This window comes from Nomascus leucogenys, chromosome 3, assembly GCF_006542625.1.
Source record: "Nomascus leucogenys isolate Asia chromosome 3, Asia_NLE_v1, whole genome shotgun sequence".
NCBI classification, from domain to species: Eukaryota; Metazoa; Chordata; class Mammalia; order Primates; family Hylobatidae; genus Nomascus; species Nomascus leucogenys.
This window is the reverse complement of record NC_044383.1, coordinates 34,279,739-34,307,715: the sequence shown is the minus strand read 5'-3', so window position 1 is coordinate 34,307,715 and position 27,977 is coordinate 34,279,739. Positions and strand designations below refer to the sequence as shown.

The 27,977-nt window shown below is 44.9% G+C and overlaps 1 protein-coding gene across 6 annotated transcripts in view; it reads left to right on the top strand.

Annotated features, from left to right (window-relative positions):
- Positions 1-27,977, top strand: part of CNNM1 (cyclin and CBS domain divalent metal cation transport mediator 1) — a 71,812-nt gene that overhangs the window by 35,666 nt on the left and 8,169 nt on the right. For 2 of the 6 annotated variants that reach the window (XR_004029084.1, XM_030808624.1), the window contains exons 4-10: positions 272-441; positions 2,459-2,558; positions 3,002-3,049; positions 6,682-6,744; positions 14,949-15,112; positions 26,654-26,837; positions 26,986-27,135. Coding sequence is in view for 5 of the 6 variants with exons in the window: in XM_030808624.1 (XP_030664484.1) it covers positions 272-441; positions 2,459-2,558; positions 3,002-3,049; positions 6,682-6,744; positions 14,949-15,112; positions 26,654-26,837; positions 26,986-27,135 (879 nt within the window). In the remaining variant the exon portion in view is untranslated. The remainder of the gene's footprint in view (positions 1-271; positions 442-2,458; positions 2,559-3,001; positions 3,050-6,681; positions 6,745-14,948; positions 15,113-26,653; positions 26,838-26,985; positions 27,136-27,977) is intronic. The other 4 variants (XM_030808634.1, XM_030808630.1, XM_030808636.1 and 1 more) reach the window with 4 other exon arrangements.

Below are 27,977 nucleotides of genomic sequence, written 5' to 3'. Positions count from 1 at the left end.
TTAATAACAAAATAGACATTTCCAAATGGAGACCTGTTTCTCCTGAGATGCCAGTGCAGGGACACACATCTCCAGAGGACGTGGGTAAGGCCCTGAGATGCACACTTGGGATTAGGATCTTCCACCCCAGAGGAACTGCAGAAGCCCTGCCAGCCTGATACATGCACAGGGGTCCTAGTTGTGCTCACTCTGACTCCTCCCAGCTGCCACTGCTGGAATGGGTGGGACATAGCTGATGCTGATTCCTCCCTTCCCACTCACTCTCCTCTAGAAGTGGAGCCCTTTAAGTCTCTGTACCTTTCGGAGAAGATCCTGCTCCGGCTCCTGAAACATCCCAACGTGATCCAGGAGCTGAAGTTTGATGAGAAGAACAAGAAGGCCCCGGAACACTACCTCTACCAGCGCAACCGCCCTGTGGACTACTTTGTGCTGCTTCTACAGGTGAGTAGGAAAGTCAGGGAACCTCTAAGAGCCAGACGAGGGCATCTCCAGGGTGAAGAAATGGCCATGCCTCCTTCAGCACCAAGTTCCAAGACTTGGCTGCTGCCTCAGGAATAAGGCCAGTTGGGTGGACATTTCTTCATGACCTGCAGGAGGGGCCTAGACGTGGAAGACTGGTGTGCTGGGATCTTTGACATTTAGTCTGACAACTCAGCGATGTTTGGGGTGGGTTGAATACCTCTCCGATAGAGGGGTTCTGCTTCTAAACTTCCAGAACTGCTGCTCTGCGGAAGCTATAATACCTCCTCATCTCTGCTTGAACATCCCCTGAAATGAAACTGCCCACTGCCTCCTAAACTTTAGACAACTCTTCTTTAAACCCTTCTCTCTGTCAAGTGGAAATCTCACCATCTGTGACTTCCATACTGGTCCTTGCTCTGCTCTCTGGAGGTACATGGGACACATTCATTCTCTCAGCTGCATTTCAGCCTTTGCAGTTCCTGAAATCTTCTCCCCCTTCAGAGGACCAGGAAGGGGAAAAATGACCTGTTCAAAGAAGTGCAACATCTCCCCAGTGCTCACATAAGTATGATCACCTTCTGCTCTGGATACCTGAATAGGCCTGTCTTAAATAAGTGTCTGACATGATTACAGCTTGTAACACTGCTGGTGCCCTGTCTGACTGCACCATTAGCTCTGTCACTGATTCCCTGTCCTTTCCCAACATAATGTTGTGAATCCTAAATACACTGATTGTATTTTAAAATCTTGATTAAGCTCACATGAACTTAGAAATGGTCTCTTTGTTACTGTCCACTTCCAGCCTCTCTGCTCTGTCACTATAACTTGCCTCACGTATATCTTTCCAAATGGTCTGAACAAAATGACCTCTCTTCTCCAAAAAATGGAGTCATTTGCTTCACTGTTGGAAATCAACAAGAATCCTGTTACATTGTTTGTATAATGTAATGATCACATAGTTTCATGTCTTATGCTAAATATAAACTTAACAGTTTTCAAATAAAACATGGAATAAAATATAGTAGCAAGGGTGTACACTCAGAAATTTGAAAAATATGGCTTTAAAATTCTATTGTTGCCATTTCCTAATTAACCTTGACCAAGTTATTCAATCTCTGAGCCTCAAAATTGAGTCCCTTGTAAATTGAGGATAAAAATGGCATGGGCTTCATGGGGTTGTGGGGCGAATTGCATGAGAATCTATGCAGTGCACATAACACAGTGTCATGTCCGTGCATGCTACGCATTACACATCAGCTATCACTATTATTGGCAATGAATTAAACAAGCTTCACACAGAATTAGATTTTATCTTTTTTTCTTTTTTCTTTTTTTTTTTTTTGAGACAGAGTCTCACTGTGTCACCCAGGCTGGAGTGCAGTGGCCCGATCTCAGCTCACTGCAACCTCTGCCTCCCTGGTTCAAGCGATTCTCCTGCCTCAGTCTCCCGAGCAGCTAGGACTACAGGTGTGCACCACCACACCCAGCTAATTTTTGTATGTTTAGTAGAGATGGGGTTTCACCATATTGGCCAGGCTGGTCTCAAACTCCTGACCTTGTGATCCACCCGCCTTGGCCTCCCAAAGTGCTGGGATTACAGGCATGAGCCACCGCACCCGGCCTAGATTTTATCTTGACCTGACTTAGGAATGGTCCAATCTTGGACTAAACCGGTGGGGCAGTTTATGAGGCCCTGGGTTAGCTAGTGCTTAGGCCTGCATCATGGAAGGGCCATTACAGTACGCAAGGACAGCTTGGTTATTCATGACTGGATGCTGTTTTATGAACAACGAAGCACTGAATTTACTGCAAAGAGCTACTAAAGCTGGAGGTGCTTTCTCAAATGTAAATCTGGAGAGAATTAACATTCCTCTGTGATAAGAACATGGGTCTAGTCCACTTGTTATCCAAGCAGAAATGCTTAGGGTTCTAGTCAATAGTAGAACTGGAAGTGCTCATACACATTCATAGTATACTTCCTTTTTTTTTTTTCCAGGGTAAAGTGGAGGTGGAGGTTGGTAAGGAAGGCCTTCGCTTTGAAAATGGAGCCTTTACTTACTATGGTGTCCCAGCCATCATGACCACTGCTTGCTCAGGTATTCTAGTTTCCATTTGTTTATTGGGAAAGTAATGGGATATGGTAGAAAAAGCACAGGGGTTCAAGTCTTGACTCCCCCTTTGACTCTTGTTAATCCGCCTGGACAAGCCATTTAGCCTCCTTGGCTTTAGTTCCTTCCTCTGCAAAATGGGTGTATGAATCACTTTTCATTCAGTTAGTGCTTAAAAAAAAAGTGACAAAAAATTGAATTGTAAAAAGCAGTAATATTTTCAAGTGTTAGGGATCTAGGGTGGTAGATTTCAATATGAAAAGACAAGTTTAGTTTATTTTGCTTTTCATACTTGTTCCCTACCCTTCCATTTAATTGCCTGGTTTTTACAGGGTTAATTGGTGCTGGGGGTGGATAGAAGAGGGAAGATTCCCATAAGAAGTGTGTTTTCTGAGTTGCCTCTGAAACCCACTACATCCTTCTGTCCTTAGATAATGACGTGCGGAAGGTTGGAAGTCTGGCTGGATCTTCTGTCTTTCGTATGTATCTCTCAAATCCCTTCCTCGTCCTCCCCATCGTAGTCCTGCCTCAGCCGGCTCTGGGAACCTGGAACAAGCACTTTGAGCCTGGGCTGGGGCTAAGACAAATGCTGGCAGCCCCTTTGTAATGTTCTGCCAGGAACACTGCTTCCTGCTAGGTACCCACAGACCATGGGAGGTTGGGTCCTGTGTGTCTGGAATGTTTTCTGCTGCTTCTCTGCTCACATGGTTGGGGGGATGCAGGGGTTGTAAGGGAAGGCACTGCTTATTGCCACCTTCCAGGGAATGCAGGCAGGTGATTTGTGTGCTTGGGCAGAAGCTCAGCCCTTCCTTCTGTGCAATAACAATTCACCCATGGCCTTTACTCAAAAACTCTCATATGCTATTAGTGTGTCTGTGGGGTTTGTCCTCAGTAAGAAGTGACTGCAAGATTTGGGGATCTAAGTTCCACCCTTGTGCAATACGTTGCTTATCTGCTTCTCTTTCCTGGTTCTCCACCTCTCAGCTAGTGGAGAGGTATCTGCCAGCTGGCTGTGCATGCTGTTGGTGGGGGCAGGCACAGGGCTGATGGCTGGTGTGCTCTGCCCCTTCTGTGCTGTGCCTTCTTGCTGTTCCCTGTGTAGTTATTGCACTTGTGTTTAAAGGGCGTGGCATTTTTTGTGATTAAAAGTGTGATCCAGAAAGAATTATTTCTCTAGATTTCTTTCTGATTCATGGATCTGAATTTTGCATTGCTTTCAGCTGTGTTTACAGTGATCACTTCAATGCCAAATAGGGCCTTTCCTCTCATCATAAAAAAAGATTTTACATATTGCCTTGTGGTGCGAAGTATCAGAGGGTCCCAGAGCTTGATATCTTAGTCCCTGGAACATGGCAAGGTAGATACCATTTTAACATGAGTGAAACTAAAGAAATGACTTGCTTCGAATCACCCAGTAAGTTGGTGACCGGCCAAGATGCTTCCTGGTGTCCTGGCTAGTTCACACAGCACAATAAAATACAGATTTCAGATCCATCATATTCTGGAATGCAATTTCTAAGTGGAAATAGTGGAACAATTTACAGTTTAATTGTTACAGTGTAATAGCCCAGCCAGTGGCTGAAATGAAATACCTGCCCCGTGTGAAGAGTGTCAAAACATGAGTTGGAGGAGATCTGTAAAATTGAAAAGACCCTGGTACATTATTATACTTAAGACAATGAATCTCAATCAAGATTGATGAAGGAAGCATCAGTGCTCAGTAGAACTCTGGATGGGTGAGGGACGGGCTACAGGACTTTGGCAAACCTTAGTTCTCTAAGGGAAATTTCCATCATCCATCACATTAGGGACTTCTCCTGGGATTCTAATATGTTACCTAGAAATGTCTTTGGTCTCTTCCAGAAGACTAAAAGAGGTGGAAATTCTGAGAAAAAAAGACCTACATATGGCTTCCTAGCCCACCCAATTTATATGACCTTCTTTCTAAAAAATAAAAAAATAAAAAAAATTGCTGTGGCCGGGCATGGTGGCTCTCACCTGTAATCCCAGCACTTTGGGAGGCCAGGACGGGCGGATCACGTAGTCAGGAGATCGAGACCATCCTGGCCAACATGGTGAAACCCTGTCTCTACTAAAAATACAAAAATTAGCCAGGCATAGTAGCATGTGCCTTTGATCCCAGCTACTCCGGAGGCTGAGGCGGGTGAATCGCTTGAACCCGGGAGGTGGAGGTTGCAGTGAGCCGAGATCATGCCACCGTACTCCAGCCTGGCTACAGAGCAAGATTCCATCTCAAAAAAAAAAAAAATTGTTTTAAGTAGAAGGAAGATGTTATCCGATTTCTTCCTTTCCTTCCTTCTTGTCTCTAGTTCTTGCTTTCAGAAGCTTTCAGTTGCATCAGTGAGATAGAAATAAAGTTGCAACATTGATTTCTCCTTTAAAACTAGTTAACTGAAAAGAAGCATAGCACTCTTTCTCCTTCTGTCCCCATGTTACTGAGCATCTCTGTAAATCTTGAGAAGGAAAAAGAAATATTATTAGCCAATGGGGTAAAAAGACATTTTCCATCCTCCCCAAACCCATACTTAGTGTAGTGAAGTGTGAAAACTTCAAAGGCCGCCCATACCCCACAGTTATCCCAGGTGAATGCTCAGCCCATGGTCCAGCCACCCAGCATCTTTCACTGGCCAAGAACCTCAACCTATAGGTTGAGGGAGAGCTTAAGTCTAAGCTAAAAGGCAATAAAATCTTGTAGGGTCTTGGCCCAGCCCCATCCACCTATGCTTGAAGCTAGCTTAATCAGCCTTAGAGGATGAGGAGTGAGATTATGAGTTTGCTGGAATACTGGCACGATGACCTATGCTTCAAAGTTGAGCTTGAGGCTACAAAGAAGTCTCTGGCTTTCCTGTATGAGGTGAAGGGAACATAATCTACACTGTCTTCTTCTTCTTGGTTCTGATTGCCAGGAACCCAGGGTAGCTGGAATAGGTGCACACACAGGTGTGCAGATGTGGAAAGAACAGGTCTCCTGTCTGTTTGGTATATACATTTATGCATTGTATACAATGTATACAGTTTGGTGTATACATTTATACATTTAGAACTATGATTCTTCTTGAGAATAGAGAGTTTCTTAACTCCATTGTGTCTCATAATATTAGAGGCCCATTCTAATATTCATTAACATCTCATGTCAGAGTAAAGGATTATCAGGTAGGTAATTTCAAATAAAATCATTTGGTGTAGCAAATAAAACTGCAGAAGCAGTCTATTTCCGTATGCTATCATCTGCAGACTGGTTTCATTTAGCTCCTTAAAAAGGACTCTGGGAATGATCAGATAAGAGAGATGAAGACAGGTTCCCATAGTTCCCATGCCCAGACACTGCTTGAAGGGGGAGGGGCTGGACCGTTACTACACACTCAACTCTACCCGGGCCCCCAGGTGATAGCCAGCACCGTTTCAAACTCTGTGGGGAAAGAGAAGGAAAAGGGAACGGAGAGATACTTTGGACCACTGGTACTTGCCACGAAGTGGCTTTATTTAATTCATCAAGTTGATTCACATTAACACTGCTAGAGATATTGTTCTTCCTTTATCCCTATCCTCTAGCAATGCACAGTTCTTCACCAACACTGTGACCAGAGGCATCTCCTAGGAGTCTGAGGCAGGATCTAGCTTCCTCAAGGATGCCCCTAGCAGGAGCACACGCTTTCCATTCAGGACTCTGAGTACCTATGCAGGTGCCCTTGGCAGTTGAGCTCCATGGGAGCTGGGAGAGCTTGGTGGGAATGCAGCGCTGGGCTCCCAGCATGTTTGCTGGCTCAAAATGGGAGCCTCAGAGAATGCTGCCTACATGCTTCCCACAGGGCTCGGCTTGTGCTTGTACATCTGATTCCAAGATGTGTTGCACATCTTTTCAGATGACCTTCAGCAAAATCCATTTTATTTTCTTGTCTTTCTGGAGAGTGACTTTGTAAGAGGATGTGATTCCTGTGTTTTCAGAGTCAGGATTCCTTTTTGCAGAGAAATGTGATGTTGTGAAGATCCAGGAACAGACTGTCTCACCCACTTTGTTCTTTGTCTCTTTCCTTTTGTGTTTATATCTTCCCTTTCGCAACTCACAAATCCTTGGCCCCTGACTCTTTAGTGCCCGTCTCTGTGTCTCGTACCTTCGCTGTCAGCAGAGGGGACTCTCTGGCAGGCTCCCCAGGTAAACATGCATGGGTGTCTCGGGTCTCTGTAGATCCAGAGGGGTTTGCAAGAAGCCTTTGGCCTCTGTCACTTTCCTGCATGAGAACTAATCTCTCCACCAGGCACTCCTGTGACTAAGGCATAGCACTTTTCACAAATAGTACTCATTTGCACATACCACCCAGGCATTGCTGGTTCAGTGGTGTCATTTGTGAGTTTACCTCCCAGGAACGTATCTGTGTATGCACATGGAAAAATGGTGGGGGTGAGGGATAGTGTGAGTTTTTCCTTATTTGTCTGACTACAGAATGGAGGGATGAGGAGTACAGCATGAATGAAGTAGGAATAGTGGAATACTATGCTTTATTTCTACCTATTTTCTTTCTACCTTTCTTTCCTTCCATGTCCTCATCTTCCTAATAATGTTACTCTGTGATGATCATATTCTCACGAGCTCTGCTCGTACAAAAGATGCTATATGTAAAACTTTCAAAACAACTTTTCATTAGGTTTAACCTCTTTTGTTGATAAATGAAATAGTCACTGGGTTTCTTTTTAATCGGGTAACAATTCCTCATAGAGCTAGACAATAATTCAATGACTGAGAAGAATGCAACAAATCTGAATGATCAACGGTTTGTTTTCATCTCTAGAGGTTGTTCTCTTGGGCTCATAGAGCAAGTAATGACTAAACCAGGAATGTATTTGTTAAATTGCCCTGCAGTTAGAACACAGTCCAATTTCCTCTACCCTCTAAATCTGTATCCCTTATCATGTTGCTGGGGTAATGATACTAAGACCCTACCATATCCTCAGTCATCGAGAAATCGCTTATGTTTCTCCGTCTGTATAGTAGACCCTCAACATTTAAAAAAGGCTATGTTTTGAGACTTCAAACGCTGCAATTTGCAACCTCAGAAGTGTTTATGTTGACTTCTGTTTTTTCCCCACATCGCTTTTTTTCATCAAAAACCATCTGGTCCTCATGTTAATCTATACAAGATAAGTTAACCACCTTCTCAAATTTCACCGAAGTTTTCTGTCTGTCTCTCAATGGTGATTTTCCACTAAGAAATAGTTTTTCTTGCTTTGTGAGAGCTCATGCCTTCATAATGACTACAGGATCGGATAGTCAATGTGAAATGCCAGTCTGGTGCCCTCACCAGCTAAATGGTCTACTCCTACATGCCAGCAAAATTAGAAATGACCACTTGATGGACCTTCAAATTCCTTCACATGCAGTGAATCTTGGTGAATTCCAAGAGTGTGCTGTGAAGGTTCAGAGGAAAGGGGAGATGCACATTTTAAAAGACTTTCAGCCCAAAAGATCAAAGCGAGGATGTGTTTTCCTTTTTAATTAACCTTCAGTTAACCAGATGACCTAGTTAATTGTAACTTCCCAGTTAAAGGAAGGTTAATTCTCGTTCATCTGTATTGATTGTGATAAAGTTCATGATAACCCAATGTCAGACAGAGATGAAAGTGATTCCCTCCTGCTGTGCAGAACCCCCAGGAAGTGCTGAGACTTCTGATCCAACTCTGGGTAGTGTCATGTGCCCCTGGGAGTATTTTCAACTTTCCCCCCTTTTCCATGACTGTGGATATTCAACACAACAGGAGATTAGTGTCAACACAATGGAAACCCTACCCATAAAGAGGTAAGCTTATTCCCACCCTTGGTTTAACTCTGCAGGGTGGAGCAATGGTGGGTACAGTTGAAGAAAACCAGAGGTAGGGAGTGCCTAGTTTCTCCTTTGGCTTATTCCTGTCCACCTTATGTCTGGTCTCTATCTAGAGCTAATCACTGTGCCTTCCCAGTGATCAGGTGACATCCACAGGACCTATTCTGTGGTATTTCCTCTGTCACTCTTGCTTTTGTTCCATATCATTAAAAGAAGTAGCCTCAGAGGTCTGGGATTTTGTAGAAAGAAGTTCCAGGTAACTTCTGGCCCTATAAGCACAGACTTTGGAACCGAGGGTTCTTATTCAGTGCTCGATTGTCCATTCATAATGTGCATTGAGATCAACAATGATGCCATTTTCTCCTAGAATATACCAAAGTACCTAAAAAATTTTTTTACTTTGCAAAATGTGCTAAGTGGAAATATTGATTTCTGATCCAGATACATTAATTTACATATATGCTAAATCTCAACCCTATCTTATATGGGGGGAAAATAAATCCTAGAAATTAGTAGGGCCTTTAAGTTTAAAAAAGAACTGTCATTGTCTTATTTGACTCCCCACAATCACTTTGGGAGATAGGCAGGAATTGTCATTGAAAAACAACAGATTAAAAAACAGGTTCTGAGAAAGTCAGTCAGTGTTGTATGTGTAGTAGGTAGGTAGAGGGACAAGGACTGGAATCTAAATCTTAGCTCCTGCTCTCCATCTACTGCCTGCGACCTTGCTGTACCTCTGAATATAGACATTTTGTGCCCCCTAGAGGGCTGTGATTTATTTGCATTTTGAAAGCAGTGCTAATTACGAATCTGGTGCTCACACTAGATTGAGGACAGGGGTCTCTGCACCAAATATTGCCATCGTTATCCATAGGGAGTCTCTTTCTATTTGAGCCTTAGTTTGAAATAAGAGCACAGTGGTTCACAGATTACCTCCAGAGTGTGGTGTGGTTAACCAACTTGGCAGGTGCTTTCATTTAAAAATGAAACTTCTGATCAGGGGTTTCCCCTGAAAGTACACAGCCCCACTGCAATTATCATTCCCTTTCCCCAGATTCACTCCTTCTTTCTTCTCCTGGTGGTGGAGATAATTTTCAATTCCCCATGACAGTCCTTTCAAATCCACAAAAGCACAGAGACAGAGACTTTGGAACCAAGGGTTCTTTTTCAGTGCTCGGTTATCTATTCATAATGTGCACTGAGATCAATAATGACAGTTTTCTGCTTGAATATACAGGGAATCTCTAAAAATAATATTTCTACTTTGCAAAATGTGGTAAGTGGAAATATTCCTTCGGGTTGGCTCTTGTGTAATGAACATTTGGGAACCATTAAAGCTCCGTGTAAAGTGAATGAGTTCATCTGGGATCCTAACTTGGGCTTAGAGTTCACATTGTAGTTTTGACAGACAGCTGGCTTTGGTGTTCGGTTGTCTGATGCTAAATATTGCCCCAGTATAATGAATTTTAATAATTCTAGTTTGTACTCTTACAGGTCTGTGTAATTAAGCTTCCTCATCCATTTTGGAGAACAGAGATGGCCCATGGCACAATTACAGTCAGACCAAAGTAGGCCATTCCCCCTCATCCCTCACTGATGGTACAAAAGATGTAGGCAGGCAACCCCTGAACCCTCCTTTTTCCTCAAATCCCCATAAGGAAAATGGGAGCTTAGCATTCTACTTCTGTGTCTTGGGGTCTGATTCCAGGATAGGGTTGTGAAGGCTCCCTGGATACAGGTGTCGCAAATGAAGCAAGATTCCCAGAGCTGCTGTGTATAGATTTTCAGGGCCCCTGACTATTACTGCGGAAGGAGAGGAGATTCCATCCAGCCCCAATTACAGTGTGAAGTCCTCTACCATACCCTTTGCCACCCTGCCCCCAGTTTTACCCTAGTGCCTTCTCCGCCCAAATATGTTGGTGTTACATATCACTGTTTGATCTGTCTCCTTCCAGACCTCCTTGCACTATACTTAGGATTTTCCTCCTCGCTTCACTCCCCCAAGCTGTGCCTCTGTGCTCTTAGGATATGCCAAGGGGAATTACACAACTTGAACTAGTTTGCCATGCTGCTAGGACACTTGTCTGTTACTGATTTCTTCTGCTTTTTATTAAAAGCATTTCCATGTCCCTTGCTCAGAAACCTCTGAGTGTATGTGCACAATTACCAAAATGCCAAGTCATCAGCATCCCACCTATTGAGGAATGTCAGACTCCAGGACACAAAAACATTGATCTCACACAATACTCAGAGGAGCTGGGACCTTCTCATGGAGTGAAGGTTCTTTTTTCTTTTAAAAATTGCTTTTATAGACTCGATCTTTGTAAGACAGTTGTATCGTTTGGTGTTGGGAATCCTTTATGATTTTATAAATAAACTCTCAATAGCATTGTTTTTACTTAAAAAAAAAAAAAAGACATGTTTTTCCTCCTCCCAGCACAATAGTGATGTAGCTTGTGTTTGACATGTGAGTCCCTATGGTTGTCATCTACACTGGGTGCCAGTGAAATGATGAGAGCTTTGGAGGGAACTGGGATGTAGCTGTTGCCTCTGTCTCCAACAGGAGAGGCTTCCACGGATGGAAGGAGTTTAGTAGATAAAATGGGGCTATTTCCCTGTTGTCCTTCATGAACATATCTTGAATTGTGACATAAGAGATGAGGATGTGGAACAAGTGGTGTAGGGTGTGTGAAGCCCATGTCTGGCCAGGCAAAGTGGAGGATTATTGAGGAATGGTGGTGATTCTCTGGGCAGCTGAAGCCACAAGCCCTGCTCACACTGTCTTCCCTTGGTTATGTCCAAACTGAGTTGAGGTCAAAACCCACCAGGTCAAGGTATGGTTTTCCAGATGCTGCACTGGGGCCAAAGAAGCTACTCTTGGGCAGGACTGTCTGCCCCACTTTTCTGCAACAATTAGCCTGGAGGAAAGAACACAGACTTATCCAGCCACCACCCTAAAATAGCCACAAATGGGTCTGGCCAAGCCAGAACTCATCAATTTGCTTCCTCTTCTTCTTTTTTTTATAGATTTAGGGGGTACAAGTGCATTTTTGTTACATAGATATATTGCATAGTCGTGAAGTCTGAGCTTTTAGTGTGGCCATCACCCAAATAGTATACATTGTACTCATTATGTAATTTCTATCCCTCACCTTCTCCTGCCCTTCTGGGTCTTCAAGGTCTATTATTTCCCTTTGTCCACTTGTACATATTATTTAGCTCCCACTTACAAGAGAAATGATGCAGTCTTTGACTTTCTGAGTTATTTCACTTAAGATAATTGCCTCTATTTCCATCCATGTTGCTGCAAAAGACATGATTTCATTCTTTTTATGGCTGAGTAATATTTCATTGTGTGTACACACATACACACACACACGGACACACAGACACACACACACACACAGACACACACACACACATATATATATATACAAAATCACATTTTCTTTATCCAGTCATCCATTGATGGACACTTGGGTTGATTCTGTATCTTTGCTATTGTGAATAGTGCTGCAAGAAACATACACGTACAGGTATCTTTTTTACGTAATTTCTTTTCCTTTGGGTAGATACCCGGTTGTGGGCTTGCTGGCTTGAATGCTAGTTCTATTTTTAAGAACTCATCAGTTTGTTTTCAAGGAATCAGGCCCAGAAGTGAAATGTACCTTTTTCTGCCCAACACTACTGCTTTTTACAATCGCCTTGGTGCTTCATGTTGTCCTCTACAGCACCATCACTGTCCCTGTCCTGTCAGTTCTTAGTCGCTCTGGAGAAGGGTCTGGTCCTTCATCATACAGTGGATGGGTAGGGCCCTAGGCACCTGACTTCAGGACCCCCTGTTTCACATGCCCTTATTAAACAAACAGTCTTGCTGCTCCATGTGGCCTCTTCCTCAAGTTACTGGGTCAAGGCCTGAGGCTTCTTGGTGCCCTTCGATTCTAGTTGCACACTATTTTACTCTATCCAGCCACATTTCTGGAGTGTCTTGCTCCCCACCCTCACTTCTTGGGGAAGTCAGCTTCCCCAGAATGACTTTAGGTTTGTGATGATTTAAGAGCTTTAGTGACTTTAAGAGCTTTAGTTTGATGATTTAAGAGCTTTAATGACTTTAGCTTTGTGATGATTTAAGAGCTCTGAAACCTTTTTTAAAAACGAATTTAGATTATAAACTTTAAGAGTCATTGTATCACCCTGTGGGACCCTGACGTGCTGATTCATTTATTCTACACGTTTTCCTTGAGTACCTTCTCTAGGCCAGGCACTGTGCTAGATGCTGGGCGTACAATGAGGATAACCAGAGAAGACAAGGTCTCTGCCCTCGTGGAATTAAAAGTTGAATTAAGTAGATGTAACAAGTAGTTACTAATATGTAATTAATACTTGTGAAAGTGCTTTGAAAGGATGGACGGGGGTCACGATAGAGGAGAACAGGAGGAATCTTCTTAGGTGACCAGACAAGTTCTTCAGAGAAGGTGGTGCCTCAGCTGAGAACTAGTGACTGAGGAGCAGACAGCCATTAACTGAGGCGGGAGGAGGTGGGGTAGGAAGGGGAAATGGCATTCCTTGAGGTGGGGAAAGCCTGCATGGTTAAGGACGCCCAGGGAGGCCAGTGGCTAAAGCAAAGCAAGAGAGGGGAAAGGAGGTCCCAAGATAAGATCAGATGGGAAAGCAGGGGCCAGGTCACAGCAAGGAATTTGGATTTTATTCAGACAAAACAGGAAGCTGATTTGTGTTTTAAAAATGTGATTCTGGCAGCTGAGGTGAAAACAGATTATAAGATTCTAAGTGGGGAGACTGTGGTCCAGGTGAGGCTGAGGTAGCTGGGATTTGAGTGGAGACAGAGATAGGACCGATGGGCTCATTATGTCAGATGGATAGCAAGGCTCCATGTGGGGCTGAGGGAGCGGCAGGAGTCAAGGACAATCCTGGGGTTTCTGGTTTCAGGAACTGCATATAAGTGGATGACACTTACTGAGAAGGGGGAAGATTGGAAGTGGACTCCTTAATTCCATAATCAGATCAAGACAGTGATGATTATGGTTCTAATGAGAAAATGATTCAACCTATTATTTTACTCTTTCTGCTACATGGTTTGCCAGACAACAGCTTGGCAGCTAAATAGATCATCAACCTTCCATGACTCATTCCAAATAGAGTCTAATCAAATATTTTGCTTTATCTCAAGAGACAGGATTACATTCCCAAGGTTCTACCCTGAAAGAGCAGAATCTATAAAGAATCTGATTTTTCATTTGAGCCCCCTGAGCTAAATCTGTGTTAAGAGAAGCTGACAGCCTCCACATCCCCTTTTTTGGAAGAAGCAGAAGGATTGGGGGAGCTTTGCAGTCTACCACTTGGGGTAGTTCCACAGTTGAGAAGATGTTTGGAGTCACCTTTGGTATCCTCTTTTCTGTTGTTCCTAGAGAGGGCAGCTCATATAAAAACAAGTGAGATGGTCTTAATTGAACTTTTCCAAGAAGTATTTCTTAAAAATGTGAAAAGAATCTGGCTAAGCATTCAGGAGATCTTTGACAGAAGGCCTGCAGATTATCCCAGTGCCCCCCTCAGGCCTCTGCAAGAGGGAGCCCAGCCCTAGACCCACACTGTGGCCCTTCTCAGTCCAGCCCATCTGTATGGGGCAAAGAGTTCTCAGGGCCAAAGGGATGTGCTGAGCCAGAGCCTGTGTCTTCCCTTCTAAACCACATTTCAGATATCCAGAATCCTGGAATCCCCACCCAAACAATCCTAGGGGACCAGGGGTCCAGAAGCCCTAGGGCCAGTGCTGGCTATCCACCCACAGCTCTGTTTTCTGGCATGGTTGCTATGAACATTTGTCAAGGAAGAGGATAAAGCCTATTTTTACCATTTATCAATGTAATTTCTAACTTAAAAATATTTATCCTTGTGGTTTGTGGGCTTCCGTTTGTCCCAGGCCCTGCCAATGTGGGGGCAGGCCTGAGTTCTTCCCACTAAAATATATGGCCACATGAGGATTGGTTGCCTGTGCTGTGACAGATGGTTTTGAGGGCACACCCAAGGCCTTGGCCTTTCTAAAATAAGGTTTGTGATTGGAGTTGATGTAAAATACCTCACCATGGTAGAGGGGCACATGGTCTAGGGTAGCAAGCCATGCCTATAGTACTGACCTCATCTCATTCGGGGTCCTTGTGCACCTAACCTGAAGACAAGAACCAAGGAAGATGTGAACCACCCGTCCCCGCTGTCTGGGGAAAACAGATGCTCTAGCTCCTCACTGGGAGAGGTTGTGGGGAGCAGCTGAGTGGAAGGGAGCCATGAGTTTGTCTTAAGTATTTGTTCCTCTTAGGAATAAACATCAACAAAGCAGCTCAGCTCCTTCGCGGGCTCTGGTGGGAAGGGTGAGGCTCATCACCACCACCCAGTGTTACCATTGCCTGAAAGTCGTATGGGATCTCAGTAAACAACACCTATCTCTCCCTCCTTTCCTGTCTCCCTCCCTCCCCCTTCTTCCTCCCCACCCATCCCTCCTTGTCTTTTCTCCATCTCTCACCATCTGCAGTAAACCGGTCCCCTTCTCGCTGCAGTGGGTTGAATCGTTCTGAGTCTCCAAACCGAGAGCGCAGTGACTTTGGGGGCAGCAACACTCAGCTGTACAGCAGCAACAACAACCTCTACATGCCTGACTACTCAGTCCACATCCTCAGCGATGTGCAGTTTGTGAAGGTAACTCCCCCAGGAAGGTTATCCTCTCCCTCCCAGTGGGCAGTGTTGGCTGGGTGAGCGGGACAAGAAGACCACCCCCATTCCTAGGCGGGATGTGCGCACCATTCCCCTGTGTTCCAATACAGTGCTGGGTGGTAACTGCTACTGGCTGTATAAAGGCTGTTTTCAGTAAGCTTTAGGACTGTTCATTATTTGTCACTCTTTTAACATCTCCTGGCCCCCTTTTTTCATGTGGGGAAATGAGGCACAAAGCAATAGATTAGCTTGCCTGACACAAGTTGCTACCAGAATCATTTCCTTTGGATCCCCTACCATTGGCATCAGTTTGATTTTGTTCATTGGTCTTTCTAAGATAAGATTTTTCTAAGATAAGTTTGCAGGTGATTAATAAACCAAGTGATATATAGAAGAAACTATGCTATACATCTGCCTGTCTGTTGGTTAAATAGAAGAAACCATGCTATACTTTTACATATGATAATATATTTTTATACCTTAAAGTCTAAAACACAACTTGACCTGTCTGTTAACTGAAAATCTTTTGTAGTCACTAGTAGGACCCCTTGAAAATTACTAAGCTATTTGAAGAGAACCATGTGCAAGTGCCCAGGAGAGAGGTAGCAAAAGGCTCATGGCCTCATAATTAAGGAGGAGGAGAGCTGTTTCTTCATCCCCTCACTGGGATTGGCATCACACAGGAGCCTTTACATTTTCCCCTTTCCTCTTGTTTCCATAGGTTCTATTTTTTTTTTGAGACAGAATCTCGCTCTGCTGCCCAGGCTGGAGTGCAGTGGCATGATCTCGGCTCACTGCAACCTCCGCCTCCCAGGTTCAAGCAATCCTCCTGCCTCAGCCTCCTGAGTAGCTGGGACTACAGGCACACGCCACCGCGTCCAGCTAATTTTTGTGTTTTTAGTAGAGATGGGGTTTCACCATGTTGGTCAGGTTGGTCTTGATCTCTTGACTTCATGATCCACCTGCCTTGGCCTCCCAAAGTGCTGGGATTACAGGCGTGAGCCACCACACCCAGCCTGTTTTGTTTCCTAGTATTCTGCAAACCATGACAAACTTTGTCCTGAGATCTAGCTAGAGCTCCATTTATCCCAGGCCAGCAGAACACCCAGTGAGCTCACTTGGTAGCTGTTGTACAGTTGCAGGCTGGGTCATGAGAGGTGCACTGAAATCACCAGGGTGGAAGAAGGTCCTTCTTTCTAGAACACACGCCTTCATTATTTGGAGAGGGGTGTGTGCTGGTCGGCTTTCTGTGTTTCAGGACTTTGTGGACAGCCCTGAGTTAAAACTGACATCAGCCTATAAAAGTAACCTTGAAAAGTAACCATGGAATGTTGCCAGAGGGAGGGATAGAACCTGGGGGATGGGGTGAGACAATAACTGTTTTTTGCAATAAACTGTGCAAGGCACTTTACTGAGTCCTTTGTTTGAATTATCCATTTAGTCTCACAGCCACCCTATGAGGTAGGTATCGCTGTCATTCCCATTTTCTAGATGAAGAGTTGAGGTTTGAGGAGTATAAGGTCACATGTCTAGTAAATGGCACAGCCAGGCTTCAAAGTTGGGTCTTTCTGCCTCCAGAATCCAAGCCCTGAAGTCAGTGGGCTTTAGAGTGAGTGGTAGGACATCGGAGCTAAAGGAACCCGGGGGAAGTGCCTTTACGAGCTGACCGAGCAATGCTCATGGGTGCATATGACTGTGGACACTTAAGTCTAACGTGACAAGGAGGTTAAACCTTAGAAAACCATAGCCCACAATTCTGCTCCTCATAGCTTCCATCCCTGAAGGCTTCTCATTGCTAATGCAGACGTTCCCCAGAAGGGGAGGTAGGGAAAAAGTGGGAAAAGAGGAACTCTAATATGTTAAGTCTGGTTGGTTTTCGTGTTGGACATGTGATCTGTGGGGAAAGAAATGGAAAGTCATATAGAGTATGTGATTCAACAAACATTGAATGGAGGCCTGCTCTGTTCTTGGCACTGTTGAGGTACTGTGGTGAAGACAGCAAGCTGCTGCCTTTCGGGAGCTTACAGGCTAATGAGGGAGAAAGATGACAACCACATACGTAACCTAGGTAATTTCAGGTAGTACTAAGGGCTGTGAAGGAAATAAAGAGGTCATTGGGATCAGTGATTGGGCAGAGAAGGCAAGGAGACTGCTCTTGAAATGGTTATCAGACAGGCTGAGGAAGGACATTTTTGCTGAGACTTGAAAGGGGAGGGGGAGAATGTTCAAGATAGAAACAACAGAGGCTGGAAGGAGCTTGGGTCTGAGTGCCGGCCCATGGCGTGCAAAGGCAGAGGCTCCATGAGAATGCACCATCACAGGTGGTATCACCTGGGATCTTTAGGCCATAGTAAGGAATTTGGATTCTATTTTAAGTGTGGTGGGGGTGTGTGTGTGTGTGTGTGTGTGTGTGTGTGTGTGTGTGTAGAGACAGGATTCTCACTATGTTTCCCAGACTGGTCTCAAACTCTTGACCTCCAGCGATCCTCCCACCTCAGCCTCCCAAAGTGATGTGATTACAGCCAGAATTTTTAAGTTTGTTTCTCTTTTCATTTATATCAGTCATTTTCGGCCACTGTAACAAATTACCATAGACTGTGTGGCTTAAGCAACAGATATTTATTTCTCACCATTCTGGAGGCTGGGAAGTCCAATATCAAGGTGCCAGCAGATCCAGCATCTGATGAAGGCTTACTACGTAGTTTGCAGATTGCCTCTCATTGTATTCTCACATGGTGGAGAGCAAAGAAAGGAAGTAAACTCTCTCTCTCTCTTTTTTTTTTTTTTTTTTTTAATTGAGACAGGGTCTCACTATGTTGACTGGGCTGGTCTTAAACTCCTGGCCTCAAGTGATCCTCTTGCCTCAGCCTCCCAAAGTGCTGACAAGCTCTCTTCTTATAAGGGCACTAATTCCCTTCATGAGAAATTCACCCTTATATCCTAATCACCTCCCAAAGGCCCCAGCTGCTAATACCACCACATTGGGGTTAGGATTTCAACATATGAATATTGAGGAGACACAAACATTCAGTCCATAACCATTCATATCAGAAGTTGAGAAAATCAGTATGAAGATTTGGTTTGCTGCTTGGAGTAGAAAAGTGAAGGAGATTTTGAAGAGTCATGTTCAATGTGCAAAAACATCATCAGGCTTTACAGATTGGACAGTACTTTCAGGAGATGGATTTGGCAACTCCTCAGAGGAATGTGCTAAGATGATTACCTAGCATTAAGTTTGTAAGGATTTTCTTAAAACTTGCCAATGGGCTGGGCGTGGTGGCTCACGCCTGTAATCCCAGCACTTTGGGAGGCCGAGGCGGGTGGATCACCTGAGGTCAGGAGTTCGTGACCAGCCTGGCCAACATGGAGAAACCCTATCTGTACTAAAAATACAAAAATTAGCCAGGCGTGGTGGCAGGCATCTGTAATCCCAGCTATTCAGGAGGCTGAGGCAGGAAAATCACTTGAACCTGGGAGGCAGAGGTGGCAGTGAGCTGAGATCGTGCCACTGCACTCCAGCCTGGGTGACAGAGGGAGACTCGGCCTCAAAAAAAAAAAAAAAAAAAAAAATTGCCAATGATCTCCAACCCTAGAACATAAGGAAAAGGAACATTCTACAAATCACAAGGAACATAAAAGTCTGTTTCCCAATGTGAGATAGTGTCAGTGTTGAAAACCCCAAGTCCCAGGTCAGTTCTCAGGTGTAGGTGTCAGTCCTTTTTGTCCAAACAGAAGACTTTGCTGGATCAGTGAAGCGGAGCAGCACAGAATTTGATTTTTCTTTCCATCTGGATATTTTGAAATCAAGAAGAATAAATGTCAAAAGTAGAGAAGTTGAGAGGAAGGTGGAAACCAATTAAGTGTTATTCAACCGGGCGCGGCAGCTCACGCCTGTAATCCCAGCATTTTGGGAGGCTGACGTGGGCAGATCATCTGAGGTCAGGAGTTTCAGACCAGCCTGGCCAACATGGTGAAACCCTGTCTCTACTAAAAATACAAGAAAAATTAGCCAGGCATGGTGGTGGGCATCTGTAATCCCAGCTATTCAGGAGGCTGAGGCAGGAGAATCACTTCAACCCAGGACACGGAGGTTGTAGTGAGCCAAGGCCATTGCACTCCACCTGAGTGACAAGAGTGAGACTCTGTCTTCAAAAAACAAAAAAAAGAGTGTTATTCGAAAACCTCTTCAGGCCAGGCGCAGTGGCTCACACCTGTAATCCCAGCAATTTGGGAGGCTGAGGCAGGCAGATCACTTGAGGTCAGGAGTTCAAGACCACCCTGGCCAACATGGCGAAACCCCATTTCTACTAAAAATACAAAAATTACCCAGGCATGGTGGCGGGCACCTGTAATCCCAGCTACTTGGGAGGCTGAGGCAGGAGAATTGCTTGAACCTGGGAGGCGGAGGTTGTGGTGAGCCGAGATCGGCACCACTGCACTCCAGCCTGGGCAACAAGAGCGAAACTCCGTCTCAAAAAAAAAAAAAAAAAAAAACTTTGATTAAAATGGGTAGTTCTCCAAAAAGGAATTCTGTGAGTTCAAGCTCTTTTTTTTAACACAAGTGTCTTTTTTGTTTTGATTTTCTCTTTTCTTTTTTTTTTTTTAATATAAGATTCTGCCTTAGATTAACATTGAAAATTACCTCCTCCTGATTGATTAGACTGTGTTAGGGACGTTATTTAGGCTGCCCATTTATCTACCTCCCTCACCCATCTCTCCCCGTCTTTCCTTTTGTTGTTATTGTGTTTTTTAACATGAGAGTTTTGGGGGAAGCTAAAGAGAAGACTGCAAGATGAGTGTTTTCACAGGTTGAAGCCCCTGTGGTTGGCTGCTGGAAGGTTTCACAAGGGCTTTTTATATCCAACAGACTGAAGGTCCAGAATTAAGTCCAGGAGTAATTGAACTTCAAGATAAGTTACAAAATGAGATGGAAAGGTGCATCTAATAGTTATCTGGGAAAGGTGTTAAACAAAGCCATGATTAATAGTAGTTAATAAGTTATGAAGGTACCAAAGAATTCTTATGAAGGTTTTTTGAAATGTGTTCTGTGTCATCATTAAGCTAAGAATACTTGGCAGATGTCTTACAGTCTGGACTGTGTAACCTTGACCACGATTCCTCATCACCATCTTGTGGCCAAATCCCTAGATTGCAGCATTGTGTCTTCAGGGTTGAATAAACCACTTGAAAGTGAAAACAGAACATTATACCATGATAGGAGGCCAGGTGCAGTGGCTCACACCTGTAATCCCACCACTTTGGGAGGCTGAGACAGGAGAATCACTTGAGGCCAGGAGTGTGAGACCAGCCTGGGCAACAAAGTGAGACCCCATCTCTACAAAAATAAATTTTTAAATTAGCCAGGCATGGTGGCATGCACTTGTAGTCCCAGCTACTTGGGAGGCTGAGGCAGGAAGATTGCTTAAACCCAGGAGTTCAAGGTTACAGTGAGCTGTGATCATGCCACTGCACTCCAGCCTGCGCAACAGAGCGAGACCCTGTCTCTAAAATAAAATGACAGGAGACATCACATTAGCCTAAAGGTTAACTTCTGGACACCTTGGCTGCTAAGTCAAAAAGTCCAGAAAGGCACCCTTGCTTTTCACTACTTTCAGAATAAACAGACCTCCGCGTCCTTTGTAGCGTAGTGGGTGCTTGGATTCTAAACTGGCCACTCTATAATATAGAGAAGACAATTTGAACTAAAGCTGTTGCTAATAAATGGTTATGTCTACTGCAAAGAAGAGTAAACAAAAACATGGAGTCTGTTGAAAAGTGGCTTGATTCCCTCAGTCAACTAATCGATAAGTATTTGTTAAGCATTAACAATGGTTCTCGGTGCCATGAGCTATACTACAGAAATATAAATCTAATAAAAATATATCCTCTGCCTTATAAGTAGATTAAGACCTAGTTAGAGAGAGGAAGCTTAAGGTAAGTTGAATAATAGTGACCAATGCAGGGTACTATCTAATTCATTACAAAATTATGTGGAATTTTTTTTTTTTGATGGAGTCTCGCTCTGTCCCCCAGGCTGGAGTGCAGTGGTGCGATCTTGGCTCACTGCAACCTCTGCCTCCTGGGTTCAAGCAATTCTCCTGCCTCAGCCTCCTGAGTAGTCAGGATTACAGGCGTGTGCCACCACGCCTGGCTAATTTTTGTATTTTTAATAGAGACAAGGTTTCACCATGTTGGTCAGGCTGATCTTGAACTCCTGACCTTGTGATCCGCCCACCTCGGCCTCCCAAAGTGCTGGGATTACAGGTGTGAACCACTATCTGGAATTTTTTAAGCACTAATAGGCTGGAGAATGTACTTTAGGAATTTGGAAAGAACAAGAGGAGAGTTAAGGCAATGCCATGCAAAGGGACACCCTTAAACGGGTATGGAAGGCAAGTAGACATGATGCATTCGAGGGACTGGGTAGAGAGAGAAGCTGGGCGGGACCAGTGGTTCTGTCCTGGTGAGTAGTGGGAGTGCTGCTGGCCCTGCAAGGCCAGGTCATCGAAACTGGGCACAGCCGTTTAGGCGGTCCACTAAACCTTCACCATCCAGTACAGTAGCCAGTAGCCATGTATAAATACAGCCATTTAGTACATGCGGCTATTGAACGCATGAAGTGTGACTCTTTCAAACTGATGTGCTATAAGTGCAAAATACACATTGTATTTCAAGACCAGTGTGAAAAAGAAAGTAAAATTCCTCACTAATCACTTCAACTAATCACATGATGATGTGAAATTATTTTGGATATATTGGGTTAAATGAAATATGTTATTAAAATTAACTTTACCTGTTTTTACTTTTTAAACTGTGACTACTAGAAAACTTTGAATTACCCATGGGACTCACGTTACATTTCTCTTCAACGGTATTATGCTAGATTAAAAGAAGTTGTCATAAGTTGTTGAACAAGGGGAAGGAACTGACAAGAAGTGATACCCGAACCTAGAAATGCCTTTGGGAGAGGCAGAGCAGAGTTGCTTCCCTGGATACATTGGCACCTTGTCAACAATTTCTTTTAAGGCAACACATTGACATGGCAGAAGTTCATGATTTAAAAAAAAATTTTTTTTAAAAAAGCTGTGTGAAAGCAAGGCTGTTAAAGCTGTGAGTCACATAGAGGATTTAGCCATTGGGCGGTACCTTTCCTTTTATATAAACACCTACCAACAGTGCAGACCCTCTCCAGCCCCTACCCCTCCCCAGCCTCACTGCCATACATTGCCATGCTTCTTCCCACTAATGTCAGACCCTGGCTATGGCTGTCTGAATCTTCTCTTTAGCATCACTGACAAGTGGTGGTTTAACATCTGTGTGAATGCCTCCAATGATGAGGAACTCGGTACCTTACGAGGAAGTGTGTCCCATTCACTCAGCATTGTTACCAAAAATACTTTCTTCCCATCCTTTCCTCCCTGACAGTGCTTAAAAAGAGGGTTAGAGTTCCTGGATCCTTGATTCCAGGTAACAAGAGGGGCTTATCATTGTTTCTTAAAAACAAAAAGAGGCCAGGTGTGGTGGCTCACGCCTGTAATCCCAGCACTTTGGGAGGCCGAGGCGGGCGGATCACGAGGTCAGGAGATCGAGACCACGGTGAAACCCCGTCTCTATTAAAAATACAAAAAAATTAGCTGGGCGTGGTGGCGGGCGCCTGTAGTCCCAGCTACACGGGAGGCTGAGGCAGGAGAATGGCGTGAACCAGGGAGGCGGAGCTTGCAGTGAGCCGAGATTGTGCCACTGCACTCCCGCCTGGGAGACAGAGTGAGACTCCATCTCAAAAAAAAAAAAAAGAAAAAAGAGGCCGGGCGCAGTGGCTCACACCTGTAATCCCAGCACTTTGGGAGGCCGAGGAGGGTGATGTCACCTGAGGTCGGGAGTTCAAAATCAGCCTGACCAATATGGTGAAACCCCGTATCTATTAAAAATACAAAAAAATAAGCTGGGCGTCGTGGTGTGCACCTATGGTCCCATCTATTCAGGAGGCTGAAACAGGAGAATTGCTTGAATCTGGGAGGCAGAGGTTGCACTACTGCACTCCAGCCTGGGCAAGACAGAGCGAGACTCCATCTCAAAAAAAAAAAAAGAAAAAAAAATTAAAAAAAGAGTGGTACAACTCACTGAAGATAAAATCTGGGCAGAACTTTTCCAAAAATAAATTGGTTAAATAATATAGAGCATTTTGCAACAGTAGTCATTCCCAAGAGACTTTCAGCTTGGGGGGCGCAGCCAGTCTACCAACTCATAGGGGCCCTGAGCCAGGAAATCCATTTCAAAGCCTACTGAAACAGCCCCTTCATTCTTTCTTCCTCCTCTCCTTTCTTCACTCACTGTCCCTTTCCTTCTGTCCCCCTTCTCCACTGTCCATACTTGGAATTGCCTGCCTTCCCCTACTTTCTCTTTTGCTTTATTTTCTTGATTAAGGATTTATTTTTCCAAGACCTAGTCTTGCTTTCACAGCATCTCCAGTCACACTGACTCTGGGGGCAGAGCGGACACTGCTCCTTCCCCCACCTCCACCCTGTGTGTGGCATCAGCAATTTAGACATAATGAGATGGTAAGCTTGACAGCTGTCTTTGAAATGTATGTCCATTATAAAGTCAAATGGTGAGACATGCATGTGGGCATGTTTTAAACAACCATTCCTAACAGTTTTGTGTAATGGATTCACTCATGTTATCTCATTATCTCTGGGCCTCTTTTATAAGATCAGAGAGGTTAACAACGTGGCCAGTGTATTCATTTGCCCGTTGGCTGATTAAAAATGTATATATATATTGGCCAGGCGCGGCGGCTCACGCCTGTAATCCCAGCACTTTGGGAGGCCGAGGCGGGCGGATCACAAGGTCAGGAGATCGAGACCATCCTGGCTAACACGGTGAAACCCTGTCTCTACTAAAAATACAAAAAATTAGCCGGGCGAGGTGGCGGGCGCCTGTAGTCCCAGCTACACGGGAGGCTGAGGCAGGAGAATGGCGTGAACCCCAGGGGGCGGAGCCTGCAGTGAGCCGAGATCGTGCCACTGCACTCCAGCCTGGGTGAAAGAGTGAGACTCCTTCTCAAAAAAAAAAAAAAAAAAAAAAAAAAAAAAAGTATATATATTTGGCCAAGGTCGCCCGGCTTGAAAGTGGTAAAATTGGGACTTGAACTTTAGTTCTTGGCAGTGTGTTTCCTGCCATATTTCTTAGGTGAAGGGACATTTGGCCTTTGACTAAACTAGAAGCCAAAGCTAAATAACTAAAGAACCCAAATAGAGTAAGATCAACTGCTTTACTGGGCTTACCAAGTGTCATTTAGGGAATTTTCCCATCCTTTGGTGTTAGAGCCAAATTTCCTCATCTTTAGGGGCAATTTTGGAACCTGACTTCTCACTTCCCAACAGAGGGAGTTGCAAAAGTCAGGTGTTCTCAATAAGAACATTGAATCGATTGAAGAGTTTGGATAAATGCTAAGTGGAGAACTGTGGTTCCATGCCATAAAGCATAGAACATACCATTTTAACCTGAAAAATATCGAAGCCAGTTGTTAACACTTTGCTGCTTTGTCCTTTAAAATCCTTTAGAAGAAAAAAGCCAAAACCTGTGTAGTACCTGTATCTGATTTTAACTAGGTCTTAAGTTAGCAGTTCTCAAAGTGTGATCTCCAGACTAGCAGCACCAGGAACAGAGGAACTTGCTAAAAATGCAAATTCTCAGTCTCCACCCCAGACCTAGTAAATTAGAAACTCTGAGAGTTAAACCCAACAATCTTGTTTTAACAAGTCCTTCAGATAATTCTGATGCTGAGGTTTGAGAATCACTGATTTAAACCATCAAGAGAAAACTCTATTTGCCCACTCAAATGGGCAGTAGTATGATTGCAGGCCTGGAATCTCTGCATGTGTGTGTCCCATATGCTCTGCAAAAAGGCACGCTTTTTTTTTTTTTTTTTTTTTTTTTTGAGAGAAGTCTTGCTCTTACCCCCCAGGTTTGAATGCAATGGCTCAATCTTGGCTCACTGCAGCCTCTGCCTCCCAGGTTCAAACGATTCTCCTGCCTCTGCCTCCCAAATAGCTGGGATTAAGTCGCCTGCCACCACGCTTGGCTAATTTTTGTATTTTTTAGTAGAGACTGGGTTTCACCATGTTGGCCAGGCTGGTCTCAAATTCCTGACTTCAGGTGATCCGCCTGCCTCGGCCTCCCAAAGTGCTGGGATTACAGGCGTGAGCCACTGCACCTGGCCAGGCATGCATTCTTAACTGGTGTTTTGTGATTAGATTAGTTGTGCTTAGAATTTGCTTGGTTCTCTTGCAAAATATCCTGAAGTTTGTTAAAGAAAGGATTGATCGTGTCCAGTAAAATAATGGGTCTTGTCAGTAGTTGACAAGGAGCCACTGTTGAGACCTTGCTGGATACAAAGCTAACTTCAAGACTACTCTCCGTCCCAACGTGTAAGCCTTAACCATCCCCTCTCCTATTTCCAGCAGAAATCTTTTCTGTTTCAACATGTAATACCAATTCTGCCCCAGAGGAAACAGAAGGCAAAATGAGCAGAATTTGTGGTTTTGTCCATTCTCTAGCGCTAATGCAGTGAAGGAGGGATGAAAATGCTTTAGGAGATGGTATGATTGGGAAGGATATTATGCCGTGTACCATTTCCATCCTTCCCCCAGTGCCAGCCGCTGATGAGCGGTTTCACATTCCGGTACTGGGTGGCACACAACCTAGTCTGTTTTCACTGCTAGCAAGGATTCACAGTGCCAGTCTGTTATGTACATCCAGAGAACAGGGGTGACAGAGACACTCTCCTGCCTTTTAGAAGAGATATTTGATCCATATTTTTCCTGCCTGGAATAGTGGAGACTCCTGTCTGGTCTGGCTGCAGCCTGACCCTCCAGATGCCTTCACTTTCAGATCAAAATGGTATGTTCTATGCTTTATGGCATGGAACCACAGTTCTCCATGAGGACAGTAACAAGTCTGACTCCTGTGATTTGAGGAGACAGCTGGGAAACCTCCCTGATGTTGTCCTAGCCAGCATAGGATCATGACCCTACATCCAGGGATGGACTTAGTCCAAATCAGAAATGTCCGTGTTCTCTCAGGCCTTAGCCTCCAGCTTCCCAACACTGAGACCTGGGGCATGAGAGCTTCCCTGCTGGAGTCCTACCTTATTCTCACCAAGTCACCCCCGACTGACCCTTTGGGCCTTTGGCAATAGTATAAATGGGTGTTTTAAACTTCTCCATGGGCACCCACCCTGCTCTCAGAAGATGCCCTCCATCCTCTCCAGGGTCTCAGAAGGTTTGGCTCTTCCAGGTGCCAATAAAAATGAACAGTGGGAGCTGGTGGCAGACCAGCAAAAGGCCCCCTCACTGTCCCTGCTGGACTGCTACAGTGTGGGTAAGGCCCCCGTTCATGGATCTCAGGCCTGAGAGGCCGAGGGTTCCAAGCACCCCAGCGAGGCTGCCCCTGAGCCTGGGAAGGCTGGCTGCATCAGCAGGTCTCTGCCTAGCTGCTCCTAAGCTCCTGCCCTCTTCCTTCCAGATCACACGGCAGCAGTATCAGAACGCACTCACTGCCTGCCACATGGACAGCTCACCTCAGTCCCCCGACATGGAGGCCTTCACAGACGGGGACTCCACTAAGGCCCCCACAACCCGGGGCACACCCCAGACCCCCAAGGATGACCCCGCCATCACGCTCCTGAACAACAGGAACAGCCTGCCGTGTAAGTCAGCTGGGCAGACGGGCAGGCCGGGCTGGTGTGGGATAAGGACGACCCTGCCTTCCTCTTCTAGCCCTGCCCAGGGCTCACACCACCTGAGCCCTGGGTCTTCTCCAAAGCAGAGAGGTGATGCGCTCACTGTCCTCCCCAGGCAGCCGCTCAGACGGGCTGAGAAGCCCCAGCGAGGTAGTATACCTGAGGATGGAGGAGCTGGCCTTCACCCAGGAAGAAATGACTGACTTCGAGGAGCACAGCACACAGCAGCTCACGCTGTCTCCTGCAGCCGTTCCCACAAGAGCAGGTCAGGGAGGCCACCTGGGCCCAGTGCAGCAAGGGGGATCATTGCCTTTGGGCACTGGGATGGCCCAGGGAAAGCTGGCTGAGGGGAGCCCTGGGACTGCAGCCCCTGCGTTAAACCTCCGACCTCCTTACACAGCCAGGGAAAGGAAACATTTACTGAGCATGTACCATGCATCAGGCCCTGTCTGATTCATTCTCCTAGGAAAACTGTGTAGGGCAGTATTAGGAGTTGGGTTTCTGCCTGGATTCAGACCCTGGCTCCTTCATTTAGGAGTTAAGCAATTTTAGGCAAGTTATTGAACCTAAGACTCAGTTTTTTTTTATCTGAATAGATAAGTATCCTTATGTTAATAGGTATAAATTATGACAGCTATCTTATAAAGTAGCTTTGAGTAGAAATGAGATAACGTACATAAAAGGCATATCACAGTGTTCAGTACCATGCTTTATAAATGTTACATAGCTATTATTAGGCCTACTTTACAGATTAGGAAACTGAAATCAGCCGTCATTCTAACTAGCTGTGGCTTTGACCAAAGGTGTAGTCTATAAGACTTTTCCTGAGGTCTCAGACCATATCACCTCCCTCTGAGACACTGAACATTTCTGCCTTGACAGTGGTATTGCTCTGAGCTCCCAGGGTCCCAGCAGTCCTGAGAAGCTTCTGTGTTTGCCTCACTAAGATGTACTTCCCCAAGCTTTCAGTAGCCCCCTATGCCTGTACCCAAGCCAGCAGTTCCCCTACCCGACCTGTCAGACCTACTTCAATCTGTAGTATAAGACCTCTCAAGTCCAGAGCAACAACCTGAAAAAGTGCTCCAAGATTTTTTAAGTTGGCCAGGC